The sequence below is a fragment of the Salmo salar genome, chromosome ssa14 (genome assembly GCF_905237065.1).
Source record: "Salmo salar chromosome ssa14, Ssal_v3.1, whole genome shotgun sequence".
Classification (NCBI taxonomy): Eukaryota; Metazoa; Chordata; class Actinopteri; order Salmoniformes; family Salmonidae; genus Salmo; species Salmo salar.
Genome location: NC_059455.1, coordinates 59,688,324 through 59,703,105, shown reverse-complemented (window position 1 = coordinate 59,703,105; position 14,782 = coordinate 59,688,324). Strand labels below are relative to the sequence as shown.

The window sequence follows — 14,782 nt, the reverse complement described above, 5'->3', positions numbered from 1 at the left end:
AGTTGTAAATTCCCTCAATCTACCTCCCCATCTATCTCTGGTCCTCTTTCTTTCTAACCAACCAGACACTGGGAGCAAAGTTTTCCACCCAAAGCTCTCCAAATGTAATTTGGATGGTAACCATGTAGTGCTTAAATTGACATGGATTTACAGAGAGGGCCTTACTTTTAAGATAACTAAATGTGACATGTAGGGTGGCGGTGATTTATATTGTACCAACTCAAAAATAGCAAGGCAAGTTACACATCATGTCCAAAATGAAGGCTACACCCACAGATGTGGATACAGACGACACAGTAAAAACAGTGGAGAGGATGCACTGTATGTGTAACCTGCAGTATAACATGATGCGTTTTATACATCAGTATTTCTTGCTGAAAAGCTTATGCACTCAACGTATGCATTCAGCTTATGCATGAGATAATAAAGAGAGAAAGAGAGGGAGACAGACAAACAGATGGACAGAGAATACTAAGAAAAAGTAGGTAAGAGACAGAAAGATATACTTGCAGTAAGAGTAGCGCAAGAGGAAGACCAGAAGACGAAGTAAAGAGAGGCAGAGAAAGTAACTGCATTACCCATAACTCCCTAAAGAGTGCCCTGAGGTGGGCAAGGAGGATAGTCAAGTGACAAGAGTCTTGTGATAGGGGTGGGATCAGACCGGATAAACAGTTTACCAGGCATTAAGCACACCACATACAGCCAGCCTTCCTGAAACCCATTAGATAGGCTAGGGTCATGTTCATACATCACAGAACGGAAGAAAACAGAGTGAAGCTAAATGAAATTGTCCAATAAGAACTGCTTGTTTTTTCATTTTCTGTTAAAAAAAAATGTTTTGCTATGTGGAAGGGAGGATTGGCTGGTTGGCCTATTCTAGTGCATGGTATGTAGAGTACAAATCCTCCACTGTATTTCAATGGGATGTTTTGTGTGGGCTGGAGTTGGGCTGGCAGATGGTGTTCTTTTGTTAATCCTGTGTGTGTGTGTGTGTGTGTGTGTGTGTGTGTGTGTGTGTGTGTGTGTGTGTGTGTGTGTGTGTGTGTGTGTGTGTGTGTGTGTGTGTGTGTGCATGTGTGTGTGGGCGTGTGTGTGTCTGTTTGTCTGTCTCTATGTGTCTCTCTCTCTGTCTCTCTCTCTCTCTCTCTCTCTCTCTCTCTCTCTTACGTCATCAAATGAACTTTAAAGCTTTTTTTCTGACTCAAATCAAATCTGCAGTGGACTGTTTTGAGATTTTTGACTGCAGTAACATATGCCAGTCGCTAGACGGGAACATTGCACTGCCCTGTCTGCAGGTCACACACGCCATCTGTCACTAGTGGGGCTGTTTCTGTGTTTACCATTTAATCAGAGACGAATATCTCAAACGTGAAACTGAGTAATGCTCAACGTTTGTAGGCCGAACCCCTCATGTGTGGTAAACCACCAGCATTGATAATGAATTAGACAACTGTTCTTCATTTTCCAAGACAGACACTTTGACAAACTATGTTGTGTGACTCCATCATATCTCTTTCTCTTGGACCCATTGCACAGATATATGACCCATATTGCAGAAAAGCCAGGATTATTTTTCACAGACAAAGACTAGAGGCCAACAACACACACACACACACACACACACACACACACACACACACACACACACACACACACAATTGAATAGTCAAACGTATTGCGTCTGTAAAAACAAAAGTGATGAAAGTTTGGGAATTAATAATGTGCCCAATTTAATCTGATGAGCGCACGATAAGAAAATAGCATTGCAAATGTATATAACTGTTCACGTTTATATGTAGAATGGGCGGATACAAGTTAGGCGAGGGTGCTGGGGGCTGTCACACTTGGAAACAATAGATCAGGGGGAAAATATGAATAAAATAATCTCTCCGAGTACCACTTGAAATCAATCTTTGTTACTATGAATTCTGCATAGAAAGAGTTTACGTTAGAAGCAACATTTCAACGGGTTTGGGCAACATTTTATAAGGAGATTAGCTGTTAAGCCTAGGCCTACTTTATTAAAGTGACAGAAGTCAGAATCGTTTGCGAGTTGAACTCCGGTGGGTGAATTCTATTCGATCTGCACTTTCATACAAGGTAAGAAGCAAATCTATCGTGATAATAACCTACTGTCAACTTTTCTCGTTGAGCGGAGAGGTGGAATCCTGGACAGGACGGACTGGTGGGGGATGGGGAGGGGAAGTGGGGGATGAAAGGGTGAACAGGGCAACGGGTGAGACGGGGAGAGGGAAATATAGAAGAGAAGATAATAACGAGATACGATGACCGGGAAGACACAGCCAGGGGAAAAGAACAGAATTTGAATAACCTCTGTAAAAGCAATAATAAGGTAGGCTTCCATCTTCACTTAGATTTTGGAATATTGACATTGCACTGGGCATGATGAGCTCTTACAAGCAAATATTTCAGATGCTTTTCGTGCAACTTGTTACTCTGCAGATGGCTGGCATGGGATGCTAAAAATACATTGAAATAAATTAGTAAGAGAAATGTTCCTAAATCTAGGTTTAGGTAGTCTACATTCCTAAAATCAATACTGAGAAACATCCCTTTTTGTTTGTTATTGTCTGATAGTTAATTCCATTTTGCCGTGAATGGTTATCACCCTGCTATCAAATGTTTTTTCTCTCTTAATTAACCAGAATACACAAAATGTAGGCAGAATGTGAACATATACAGACATAATATTGACAATCCTGCAACACTTGTTGCGTTCAGCAAAGAGAATATTGCCGCTGGGATTCACTAAAGGATGACAATAAAGCAGTGATTGTCTTTCAACTGTAGGCAATGAGCGGATATATTTGCCATTGCAAGGCCATTGTAGGATGTTGTGCTCAAATAATCTGCCCTTGAACAATGCAGCCCTTGTCTGTATTCTCCAGTCCACTCTGTTATCTGTATTAATTCTGGTTCACAGTTCAACTTGAAAGAAGAATAGTGTCTCTATCTACATGACTAGCTGTTGAATAATTGTTTTTATTTAGTTGGTCTCAATCATTTAAATCAAGTAGCATATGGGGGCGGTATATTGGTGAACACTGGACACTTCAGATCATCCTTTTTTTTTTTTTTTCATGCCATCTCTGTCCAACTCCAGTATCACCACAAAACAGACTTTTGTCTCTCTGAGGAAAATATGTTATGGTCCAGACAGTATGTCCTACAGTCGAAGAGACTGAGATGCGTGCAGTAGAGCAGGCACAATTGATCACAGGAACTTTCATCTAATGAGTCACAGAGCATGTACAAACATGCTTTATCCTTCTCATCAAAAAGCCCCAAAGAATCTGTCTCCCTACTTTCTTTCAGACAGCAATCAGACTGAAACTCCCCATATTTACCTCCCTGGAACTATGCGGTGGGTATTGGAGTGGCTGATCACTGAAGTGGAAGAACAGGGATGAAGACTTTCTCCAGTGTGTTTTCCTGCCTGGTTGACAGACTCCCCGTAGAGTTGCTGCTTCTCTCCATCACATCCCTTTAGTGTCCAGCTGGTCTTGCCGTCACACCTCGCAGCTTCTCAAACAGTTGGGAACACAATCTGACAAGAACTCTCACCCACTCCCTCCCACTCATCTAGTGGCATACACACACTTTCACTGTTCTGTCTTGTAGTGGCAGAACACCACTACTAGCCCATAGCCAGGGTACTCCCACACCTGCACACACACACACACACCACGCACACACACATTATGGCAAGCGTGTTGCCGTACGGCCGCTTCACCCATGCCGTGGTGCGGGGCATCCCAGAGACCTTTGGGAAGGTTGATGACGAGAAAAGCGACAAGGTCGAAAACGGGGAAACCACGATGGACCTGGCCAAAGCACAGCGTCAGTTTGGGGTGCTGACAGGGGCGCTGAGACAGAAGGTGGGGCTGCAGCTCATAGAGATCCCTGCAGACCCGGAGCTACCAGAGAGCTGGAGGATAGAGGATGTAGCGGTGATACAGGGAGACACGGCACTCATCACCAGGCCTTTCAAACAGCAGAGACGCAGTGAGGTAAACACTGACCACAACTGATAAAATGTTTTATTTTCTGTATCGCAGATTTTTTTTTTTACCCTAAATGAAGGAGATGTGTGTGTGTGTGTTGTGAATCATTCCACTGAACGTGTTGTAGTTCTGTCTAAATTAGTGATTTATGTTGCTGTTAATTATGTTTTAATTATAGATTAATGTTGCAGTAGAGTCAGTTTGACCTGGAAAATCAACTCCCTCTCCCCTTTTCCATCCCTCCATTTCCCTTTCTCCTATCTCCCTAAGACTGAAGCAGTGAGGAGGGTGATGTCGGAGCTCAACCTGACAGTGGTGGAGATGGGGGCAGAGGAGGGGGGCTCCGCAGGGGCCACGCTGGAGGGCAGTGACGTGCTCTTCACCGGCAGGGAGTTCTTTGTGGGAATCTCCTCCCACACCAACCACAGAGGAGCTGAGGTTCTGGCCGACACTTTCAGAGTGAGTATAGCTTGATTCCTTTCTCAAACCACATGAGAGGACAAGATCAAAAGTCCCTTCTCCTCCAACCTTCTCCTCCAATATGTTCTGAGAAAGAGGCAAGCAAAGAGGACATAAGGAATCAAGGAAAGACAAATTGGGAAAGAACCCATGTGTTGCAACAGGGATGAGCAGGTGGCCATTGTCCTATTGTATTATGAGATCTATAGTTAAAAGACTAATTATTTTTTATGTACAATGTAAATGTGTACTTCTTACATCTCTACCATGCTCCCATAAACTAGACATGATGTTTTCACAGTCAGGTCTATTTATTTACATTTTAATGGACTTGTAATGATAGTTAATACCATAACCTGTTGGTTTTGGATATTCGTCACTCAGGGTGTGGCATGCAATTGTGTGTGGGGCTTTGTTTGTGTCTGCCATCTGTCTGATTTCCTGATGTTGCTTTACATGCCATATTTACACTGTATTCATTATCTAATCTATCGGATTTCTTACTTGATTTGATGTCCCAGTACACAACCATATCCCTGTGTACAATATTTTATTCTTACCATCTCTGTCCTTGTTTTAGGACTTTGCTGTGTCCACGGTGCCAGTTTGTGGGGGAGCGCGTCTAAAGAACATCTGCTCTATGGGAGGTCCTGATACTATCATCATCAGCAACAGTGATGGGGCCAAGAAGACCCTCCGGGTGAGTGTGTGTGTTTGTGTGTGTCCAAGAGAAAGATTATTAATGAATATACTGTAGCTCTCTACCCATGTGCAGACCACATTCTGCTTGCCACAACAAACTCCCATTCAGACATGCAAAGTGATCACCTCAAAAGACTGTCTCCAGCCCAGTATTTATGTCACTGTGCTCAGATGAATAATGTAAATGATAAATCAAGCTTTATTGGGCTGTTTTAAACTCTCATGGTGTTGTTTAGAGCCCTATAAGCCCACATTACCCTAGTGTCTGCTCTATTTGGTCCCCATCCGGAGATGATTGGCTCATGCACATTTCAGTTTCTCCTTGTGTGGGCTACTCTAATGGGAACAGACCCTGGCCGCTGCTGTCACGCGAAACTTGTTAGCCCTGCCTCTGTGTGTGTGTGTGTGTGTGTGTGTGTAGATGATGGAGCAGCTGACTGATCACCACTACGAAGTGCTCACGGTCCCTGAGGGCGCAGCAGCTAACTGTGTCTACGTCAGGGGCCCCTCCAAAGTGGACTACCTGCTTCACCCGCCCACTGAGGAGTGTCCCGAAAGCGTCCCTGTGAGTGAACAGTGGTCTTTAGGTTATTTTACTAAGCAGTACTTTTTTATATCCACTTTATTGTGCCTTTGGCATATACATTGCCATCAGAAAGTATTAATACCCCTTGACTTATTCCACATTTTGTTGTTACAGCCTGAATTTAAAATTTATTAAATTGCTTTTTTCTCACCCACCTACACACACTACCCCATAATGACAAAGTTAAAACATGTTTTTAAAGATTTTTTGCACATTTATTGAAAATTGAAATACAGAAATAATACATTTGCATAAGTATTCACACCCCTGAGTCAATACATGTTAGAATCACCTTTGGCAGTGAATACAACTGGGAGTCTTTCTGGGTATGTCTCTAAGAGCTTTGCAAACCCGGATTGCACAAAATGTGCACATTATTCTTAAAAAAAATTATTCAGGCTTTGTCAAGTTGGTTGTTGATCATTGCTAGACAGCCATTTGCAAGTCTTGCCGTAGATTTTCAAGACGATTTAAGTCAAAACTGTAACTAGGCCACTCAGGAACATTCAATGTCGTCTTGGTATACAACTATATGGCCTTGTGTTTTACGGGATTTTCCTGCTGAAAGGTGAATTTGTCTCCCAGTGCCTTTTGGAAAGCAGACTGAACCAGGTTTCCCTCTAAGATTTTGCCTGTGCTTAGCTCTATTCCGTTTCTTTGTATACAAAAAAACTCCCAAGTCATTGCAGATGACAAGCATACCCATAACATGATGCAGACACCACCATGCATGAAAATATGAAGAGCGGTACCCAATGAAGTGTTGGATTTGGCCCAAACATAACACTATGTATTCAGGAGCTAAAGGTAATTTCTTAGTCAAATTTGTTGCAGTTTTACTTAAGTGCCTTATTGCAAACACGATGCATGTTTTGGAATATTTGTATTCTGTACAGGCTTTCTTCTTTTCATTTAGATTAATATTGTGGAGTAACTACAATGTTGTTGATCCATCCTGTTTTCTATCACAGCCATTCAACTATGTAACTGTTTTAAAGTCACTATTGGCCTTATGGTGAAATACCTGAATGGTTTCCTTCCTCTCCAGCGACTGAGTTAGGAAGGATGCCTGTATCTTTGTAGTGACTGGTGTATTGATACATCATCCAAAGTGTAATTAATAACTTCACCATGCTCAAAGGGATATTCTGTCTGCCTTTTTTTTTACCCATCTACCAATAGGTACCCTTCATTTAGGCTTGATATAACAAAGGGGTTGAATACTTATTGACTGAAACATTTCAGCATTTTTCTATTAATTTGTAAACATTTCTAAAAACATAATTTCACCTTGACACCATGGGGTATTGTGTGTAGGCCAGTGACACAAAATCTCAAGCTAATTCATTTAAAATTGAGGTTGTAACAAAACAAAATGTGGAAAATGTCAAGGGGTGGAAAATGTGGAAAATGTCAACTACTTCTGAAGGCAGTGTAAGAGAGAATTTCTTTATTTTCAGTACAAAGTCCCTCTAGTCAATTTCAAGAGTGCCATAATATGATGTTCTATTTCATTAACTCTTTCATTTTCCTCCCTGATGCAAAACACCATGAAATAGTCACATGATGAAGTGCATGCTAGAATAAAGAATGGAGGATGAACAGTAGGCTACTAACACAAAAGCTTGTCAACCAGCCGTCGCAGACCTTGGCCAAAGATTCTCCCCATAAATGTGAATGTAATAAAATGGTATTATATATATATATATATATATATCTTCCTGCCCACCAGGCCTTCCAGAAGCTGATGGACTACACCCTCCTCCCTACAGCGTGTAGCGAGGCCTCCAAGCTCGGAGGGTCTCTGTCTTCATTCTGCCTACTTATCAACAGGAAGCCATACTTCTAAATGCCCTGCCCTTCTCCCATAGAACACACATAGACCTTCATTGACTATATGTAAATACAAATGTGAACATATCAAGGACATCGCCAACTGTTGGGCAGGGAGCTAAAGAGAAATTCTTAATGGGATCTTTGGGACATCCCAGATCTGAAGTTGAACTTTAAAACGGGTAAGATGGGGGCCCGGCACTACACAGGGCTAGAGGGTTCAGTGTGCATATTCTGCACAACTGCACCCCCTACTGTGGAAAGAGAGCAGTGTGGCTTGATGAACATTAATAGGCTGTAGATTTGAAATGTAGGTGTTCTGTATGCGGGCATTTTATGTCCCTATATAACAACTTGTATTTAAATACTCATCCATTCTCAAACCCACTCCAAGTAGGCTGTTTTTTTTTTGGCAATTTTAGTGGTAAACTTGCCATGGCTACCGGTCCTGAATTGAATAGGCTCGTCTGTTGTATGGATTCTATATCTATGGTTTTATCGACCTTTCGCAAATTTCTAAATACAATCACAGAAAAAAAGTAGTTTGGCGAGCAAATGCCTCGTGCTGAAAAAGACGAATCTCTCATTTTCTCAACTCAATATTTTGCGAACACGGAGGCGCAGCGAGAGGTTTTACTAATTCAGAAATCTTTCCAAACGAAAATAACTTGCCTGTTTATGTATGGGTGGCAATGTGTCGCGAATGTATTAGATTTTTTTTAATGATTTGCTACGCGAGGCTTATTTCAGAGTAGAATTTTGGCAATGCGGAAGTTGTTACGAGTGTACTGATGTGTGATGCACGTGACTGCCCGGCAATTTTGAGAATAAAAAAACGTTTGCCACTTTTGAAATCCAGGACGGATTGAGGCTAGTATAGCGTCTCTTCCCGGTAAATATAGGCGGTTGATTTATCCACCAATCCAGAGGTATAGGCGGGAGTTTATACAGCACACCATACACGATGTGGAAAAAGAATCCCCAGTACCTCTCGCTAACATCATTGATTTTTAGTAGTGTTTGTTGCCGCCTGATATTCTATAATCTGTTTTACGTCTTCTCATTGGCTTGGGCTATCTGTTGCATTAACGAGGTTGTTTGTGTCTCAGTGTAAGAGTAGCCAATCAGTAAAATGTGGGGAATATATTTATGTAAAACATTTATTTTACAAATAACATCCTGTCTCCAGCCATGTAGGCTAAATAAAGTAGAATTGAAGGAAATGAGTAAACACCTCTGCTCAACTGTAGGCCTTTGCCACCACGCAAATGTGATAGATGCATGTAAGGCTTTATTGTAAAGGGGATTATAAATGCACGTTTGTTGAATTAGAACACAGGTGAAACCTAAAATGCAGATTTGGAGGGTCTGCTTTTGAAAAATGTATCCTGCCACCAGGCCTGGCTGCATGCTTTTTATAGGTATGAATAAATTTATATTCTTTGTCAAACCCACAAGGACATAATGACTGATTTGTGAAATTGTACACATTTAAATAATGTCCTGGTGGTTGAGATGACGGTCAAAGAATAACCCAAGGAAGGTACAAGTTCAAAAGTCCCCTTCAACAATTTCCATCATTACAGTTGACATGTTCCTGTGGATTAACCAAGGCCCAAATTGGAAAGGCCTAAGGGTTGAAACACTGACAGTTGTTCATAAGGTCTCAAACGTAACTGAGGGTTGTACACTACTGCTCAACACCACCAGACCATGATATTTCAACTCGGAATAAACTGGCATTGTTTGAGTCACAGTACCTGGGTTTTGTACTTTGTTGTGAAGTCCTCATTGGTGATAACACATTACCACTGGCCTACTTCCCTTTAGAATACAAATCAGTAGTATGCAATTAAGACACTGCATTAATTTATATAGTTCAACTACCTATATAGTCAAAACAAGTAAACGCAATTTGTACTCAAATTCAGCATTTTAGTGTAGCCTTTATGTGATGTTTAGAACTTTGTATTTAGTACTGCAAATAAATTCATTTTAAACCTTTGACTAATTTCTCAACCCAGTCATGTACTGATGCCTTTATAAGTGTGCATTTTACTAAACACCATACCACATTAAACAAATTAGGTTCAAATTTATTTCCTTGTTTTTTTCTTCTAGAAAGCAAACTTTAACGGTTGGACTTGGCGACTCTCTCCAACTCATCCTTCTTCTTGATGGCATAGGAGTTAGAAGAACCCTGACAGAGACAAAACATTCAATACACTGATCAATACCAAATAAATTGACATGGAGAACTAGTAAAATGCCCCCCCTAACATAACAGCACACTATAAAAATTGTGTGAAAACTGCAGACTGGTTCAGAACCAAACATTAAATGCTGTTTCAGTACTTGAGACTACACTTTAAACAGTCTCACCTTAGCAGCGTTGATCAGTTCATCGGCGAGGCACTCAGCGATGGTCTTGATGTTCCTGAAAGCAGCTTCTCTTGCTCCGGTGCAGAGCAGCCAGATTGCCTGAGACAACACGGTGGGGGCAGACATGCACAACACAGAAAATAAATAAACTATGTTGTGAATCTACACAAAACGCAAGTCAACATGGACATTCTGTATCTGAGCTGGTGATTGGCTGGGCCACAAGAGACTACAGCCAATGAATAGGCAAAGATGTTCACTCTGCGAGCACTCTAGCACACCAGGACAATAAGTTTGTCAAGGCGTGACTCTAGCCTCAAGTACACAAATGACGTCTTTCATATTCCTGTTGCTTCACTTGTGACAGCCTAGATTTTTGGCAGTGAAACAAGTCGCAGCATACACAGGCACTGAGTTGGAGAGCAGAATGTGCAGGCAGTCTACTTTACCTGGTTGACTCTTCGCAGAGGGGACACATCCACAGCCTGCCGCCTCACAGTACCAGCACGACCAATACGGGTGGAGTCCTCACGGGGTCCACTGTTGATAATGGCATTGACCAGCACCTGCAGGGGGTTCTGGGGGGGGCAAGGCAGATGAGACAAGGTCAACCACCACAACTGTAAACCATATTCAGGGGTACAAATCACAGGGAAAGCCACTTAGAGCCTACATATGGGACATCCAGCTGATTGAACTAAAATTGGAGTGATAACTAACAAGAGTAGGCATGGACTTAAAGCATTAAAAATTCCATGTGGTGTGTTCCAGGCCTTTCGGCACAGTTACCCATTTGTTTAGGCAGCCCTGCTTCCTAGAGCTGGGTCCACCTGAGCCTCCACTGGATTATACCCAGGTCACTAAAACAGACCAGCATAGTGGCGGGAGGCAGACATGGAGTTTAAGGCAAAGACTGCGTTCCAAACGGCACCGTATTCCCCATTTAGTGCATTACTTTTGACCAAGAACCATAGTAACACACTAAAGGGAACGGGGTGCTATTTGGGACGTAAAAAACAATGTTGGATAAGGTAGAGATGGTACGTACCTCACCAGTGAGCAGGTGGATGATCTCAAAGGCATGCTTAACAATGCGACAGGTCATCAGCTTCTTGCCGTTGTTGCGGCCGTGCATCATCATGGAGTTGGTGAGACGCTCCACAATGGGACACTGGGCCTTGCGGAAACGCTTGGCAGCATAACGGCCTCCAGAGTGTGGCAGGTACTTAGCATACTTCTCCTTCACGGCAATGTAATCCTGAGGTGAAGCAAAAAGCATAAATACTATTTCCCTTCCCAAGAATTTAGGTTTAAGGGAATACATACATATTTCTGAGCTGGTGATTGACTGGGCCACAAGAGACTACAGTCAATGAATATGCAAAGACGTTTACTATGCGAGCACTCTAGCACACCAGGACAATGAGTGTTGTAAAGACGTGACTCTAGCCTCGCTTACACAAATTACATTTTAGTGCCTAGAAGGGTCACCAGTGGAACATTGAAATGCTTCACCTGCAGGGAGATGTCATTGATCTGAACATCATCTGTACTCCATTTCCCAAAGAGCTTGATTTCTGGCGTTTCAGCCACTGCTGGGGCAGTCTCCCACGACTCTGAAGTCACTGGAGAGAAACATAATTTTTTGGTCAGGTAATACTGGTGATTTAATTATGAGATTCAAGGTACCACAAGCGCAATGTCTGGCCGCAGATCCCACAAGACAAAAGGCCTTGTAATAATGGTATCCTACATTAATCAATGACATTACCACATTATGATCAACTAATTCGTTGAATGCAACAGGAAACACCAGGAAGGAATTTCTGCCACTGCTGCAGACACACGAATAGTTAGCTAACGTTAGACATAACGGTTAACGTTTACTAGTGATGTTGGCAACGTGAGTTAGGCTACACATGGACAGCATAAATACATGTGTAAATAACTACCTGTAATTAACTAGTAGGAATAAAAAACAGACAATGTGAACGAGTCTACACACTAGGCCCAAAAGCCTAACAGCTCGAGTCTACCAACTAGCGGTTGCTAGTTAGTTACAGTAACGTTAATTTCACCAGCCAACGTCAAATTGTGAGCAAAACTACAATATATTTAAAATAGCCATGCGTTAAAACAGAAAACGAAACATATTGTAAAGCAACATAATGCGTTGAGTGATCCCGCGAGGACGCTAAACGTGTAGTTAGCTAGACATACATGTTGCACTTGTGCTAACATCGCGCTAACAATCTTCCCTGATGAAATCATTTGAGCACGGAGCAAACACTCAAATTCTTTAAAAACTTTGGACAAAAAAAATAAATAGTGATATACTTTTGACTCAAAGGCAAACGAGTAACGTTACACGTATGATGGTTTTACATTGTGCTCTTTCATGCAATTTTGGCCACGAAAATCGTATATTCTTTTCACTCACTTGTCTGCCGTTCTGTACCACACTTCTCAAAGACGTAAAAAGGGCCTGATGAGGTTGCCTCATGCAGATATCCAGCAAGGCGGAAATGAAGCAAAAGTATCCGGCTTGCACGGGTTTTATGGAATTTTAGTTCCATGGCAGAAATCTCATCTCCGATATTAACATGAAATTTGGAAATGTAATGACAACTGAAATTGGAGCATATGATTTCCCTGACGTGTTTTACATAAACCCTCATATTGAAGTTATTGATGTGGTAATTCACATATGTTTCAATGAAAATAATCCGTCCTACTGAATTTGGATGGCGCAAGGATAGTACACTTAACAAAAATATAAACGCAACATGTAAAGTGTTGGTCCCATGTTTCATGTGCTGAAATAAAAGATCCCAAATGCACAAAAGACGTATTTCTCTCGAATCTTGTGCACACATTTGTTTACATCCCGGTTAGTGAGCATTTCTCCTTTGCCAAGATAATCCATCCACCTGACAGGTGTGGCATATCAAGAAGTTGTTTAAACAGCGTGATCATTACACAGGTGCACCGGGGACAATAAAAGGCCACTAAAATGTGCAGTTTTGTCACGCAACACAATGCCACAGATGTCTCAAGTTTTGAGGGAGCTTGCAATCGGAATGCTGACTGCAGGAATGTCCACCAAAGCAGTTGCCAGAGAATTTCATGTTAATTTCTCTACCACGCCTCCAACGTCATTTCAGAGAATTTGGCAGTAGGTCCAAACCGGCCTCACAACTGCAGACGTGTGACCACGCCAGCCCTGGACCTCCACAGTCTACTTTTTCACCTGCGGGACAGCTTATGAAACTGTGGGTTTGCACAATCATACAATTTCTGCACAAACTATCAGAAACTGTCTCAGGGAAGCTCATCTCCGTGCTTGTCATCCTCACCTGGGTCTTGGTCTGACTGCAGTCTGGCTTCGTAGCAGACTTCAGTGGGCAAATGCTCACCTTCAATTGCCACTGGCACGCTAGAGAAGTATGCTCTATACAAATTAATCCCAGTTTCAACTGTACCGGGCAGATTTTCTGATGTCAATGTTGAACAGAGTGCCCCTTGGTAGCGGTGGAATTATGGTTTGGGCAGGTATAAACTATGGACAATGAAAACAATAGCATTTTATCGATGGCAATTTGAACGCACAGAGATACCGTGATGAAAGGCCCATTGTTGTGCAATTAATCCGCCACCACCTCATGTTTCAGCATGATCAGTGGCGACCAGTGATTCAGGGCAGGTGGGGCAGAGCCCCACATGTTTTGAGCCCCACATTTTTTGCCCAAAAAAGAAATGGTGGGGCAAGCCAGCAGAAAATACAAAGCATTGCGCCATGATTGGCTCAGTGTTCTGTCACTCATGGGGACACTAAATCTCCGCCAAGTCTAAGGGAAGACTTAAAAAATTCTAGCCCCTTGGGTGCTGCCATAGAGGGACGTTAGAAGTGCCCATCCAAGAAGGCTCAAGGTCATTAGCCACAGATAAAATTACGTCAAATCACAGACAGCTGAAGTTGGAAGTTTACATACACATAGGTTGGAGTCATTAAAACTTGTTTTTCAACCACTCCACACATTTCTTGTTAACAAACTATAGTTTTGGCAAGTCGGTTAGGACATCTACTTTGTGCATAACACAAGTAATTTTTCCAACAATTGTTTACAGACAGATTATTTCACTTATAATTCACTGTATCACAATTCCAGTGGGTCAGAAGTTTACCATGCCTTTAAACAGTTTGGAAAATTCCAGAAAATGTCATGGCTTTAGAAGCTTCTGATAGGCTAATTGACATCATTTGAGTCAATTGGAGGTGTACCTGTGGATGTATTTCAAGGCCTACCTTCAAACTTAGTGCCTCTTTGCTTGACATCATGGGAAAATCAAAAGAAATCAGCCAAAACCTCAGAAAAAAAATTGTTGACCTCCATAAGTCTGGTTCATCCTTGGGAGCAATTTCCAAATGCCTGAATGTACCACGTTCATCTGTACAAACAATAAGTATAAACACCATGGGACCACGCAGCTGTCATACAGCTCAGGAAGGAGACGCGTTCTGTCTCCTAGAGATTAACGTTCTTTGGTGCGAAAGGTGGAAATAAATCCCAGAACAGCAGCAAAGGACCTTGTGAAGATGCTAGAGGAAACGAGTACAAAAGTATCTATATCCACAGTAAAACGAGTCCTATATCGACATAACCTGAAAGACCGCTCAGCAAGGAAGAAGCCACTGCTCCAAAACCACCATAAAGCCAGACTACGGTTTGCAACTGCACATGGGGAGAAAAATCGTACTATTTGGAGAAATGTCCTCTGGTCTGATGAAACAAAA

At 42.1% G+C, this 14,782-nt stretch overlaps 2 protein-coding genes and 3 non-coding genes across 7 annotated transcripts; 1 reads left to right on the top strand and 4 right to left on the bottom strand.

Annotated features, from left to right (window-relative positions):
• The first annotated feature begins 1,809 nt into the window (after window positions 1–1,809).
• LOC106570066 (N(G),N(G)-dimethylarginine dimethylaminohydrolase 2) lies at window positions 1,810–9,612 on the top strand. 3 transcript variants are annotated; one of them, XM_014142018.2, is made up of 6 exons: window positions 1,810–2,100; window positions 3,337–4,031; window positions 4,296–4,484; window positions 5,065–5,184; window positions 5,608–5,751; window positions 7,505–9,612. In XM_014142018.2, exons 2-6 carry the CDS (start codon window positions 3,723–3,725, stop codon window positions 7,619–7,621), a joined length of 879 nt encoding a protein of 292 aa, XP_013997493.1. In that variant the 5' UTR covers window positions 1,810–2,100; window positions 3,337–3,722; the 3' UTR covers window positions 7,622–9,612. The 3 variants fall into 3 exon arrangements, with proteins under 3 accessions (XP_013997493.1, XP_013997492.1, XP_013997494.1); XM_014142017.2 differs by lacking the exon at window positions 1,810–2,100 and adding an exon at window positions 2,201–2,353; XM_014142019.2 differs by lacking the exon at window positions 1,810–2,100 and adding an exon at window positions 2,203–2,353 and having other exon boundaries at window positions 3,341–4,031.
• Window positions 8,846–12,950, bottom strand: LOC106570065 (40S ribosomal protein S5). Its single transcript, XM_014142016.2, has 6 exons — window positions 12,428–12,950; window positions 11,503–11,612; window positions 11,036–11,245; window positions 10,437–10,565; window positions 9,988–10,086; window positions 8,846–9,805 (listed from the first exon to the last, which is right to left on the bottom strand). The coding sequence occupies exons 1-6, from the start codon at window positions 12,861–12,863 to the stop codon at window positions 9,737–9,739; spliced, it is 1,053 nt and encodes a 350-aa protein (XP_013997491.1). The 5' UTR covers window positions 12,864–12,950; the 3' UTR covers window positions 8,846–9,736.
• On the bottom strand, window positions 10,178–10,308 carry LOC123726945 (small nucleolar RNA SNORA3/SNORA45 family). The gene has a single exon (XR_006759052.1). It is a non-coding gene; the product is annotated as a small nucleolar RNA SNORA3/SNORA45 family (small nucleolar RNA).
• Window positions 10,748–10,873, bottom strand: LOC123726942 (small nucleolar RNA SNORA65). Its single transcript, XR_006759050.1, has one exon. It is a non-coding gene; the product is annotated as a small nucleolar RNA SNORA65 (small nucleolar RNA).
• LOC123726946 (small nucleolar RNA SNORA3/SNORA45 family) lies at window positions 11,312–11,443 on the bottom strand. Its single transcript, XR_006759053.1, has one exon. It is a non-coding gene; the product is annotated as a small nucleolar RNA SNORA3/SNORA45 family (small nucleolar RNA).
• Window positions 12,951–14,782: the final 1,832 nt, after the last annotated feature.

What these genes read in the sequence shown, in the direction of transcription:
- LOC106570066 (XM_014142018.2), top strand. Translation starts at nt 3,723, where the DNA reads ATGGCAAGCGTGTTGCCGTACGGCCGCTTCACCCATGCCGTGGTGCGG. An exon ending in AACAGCAGAGACGCAGTGAG is followed by an intron (nt 4,032 to 4,295) that starts GTAAACACTGAC and finishes TATCTCCCTAAG; the next exon opens with ACTGAAGCAGTGAGGAGGGT. An exon ending in AGTGTCCCGAAAGCGTCCCT is followed by an intron (nt 5,752 to 7,504) that starts GTGAGTGAACAG and finishes CCTGCCCACCAG; the next exon opens with GCCTTCCAGAAGCTGATGGA.
- LOC106570065 (XM_014142016.2), bottom strand. Translation starts at nt 12,863, where the DNA reads ATGTGTGCACAAGATTCGAGAGAAATACGTCTTTTGTGCATTTGGGAT. An exon ending in TCCACCTGCTCACTGGTGAG is followed by an intron (nt 10,566 to 11,035) that starts GTACGTACCATC and finishes TGCCCCCCCCAG; the next exon opens with AACCCCCTGCAGGTGCTGGT. An exon ending in AACTGATCAACGCTGCTAAG is followed by an intron (nt 9,806 to 9,987) that starts GTGAGACTGTTT and finishes TGTCTCTGTCAG; the next exon opens with GGTTCTTCTAACTCCTATGC.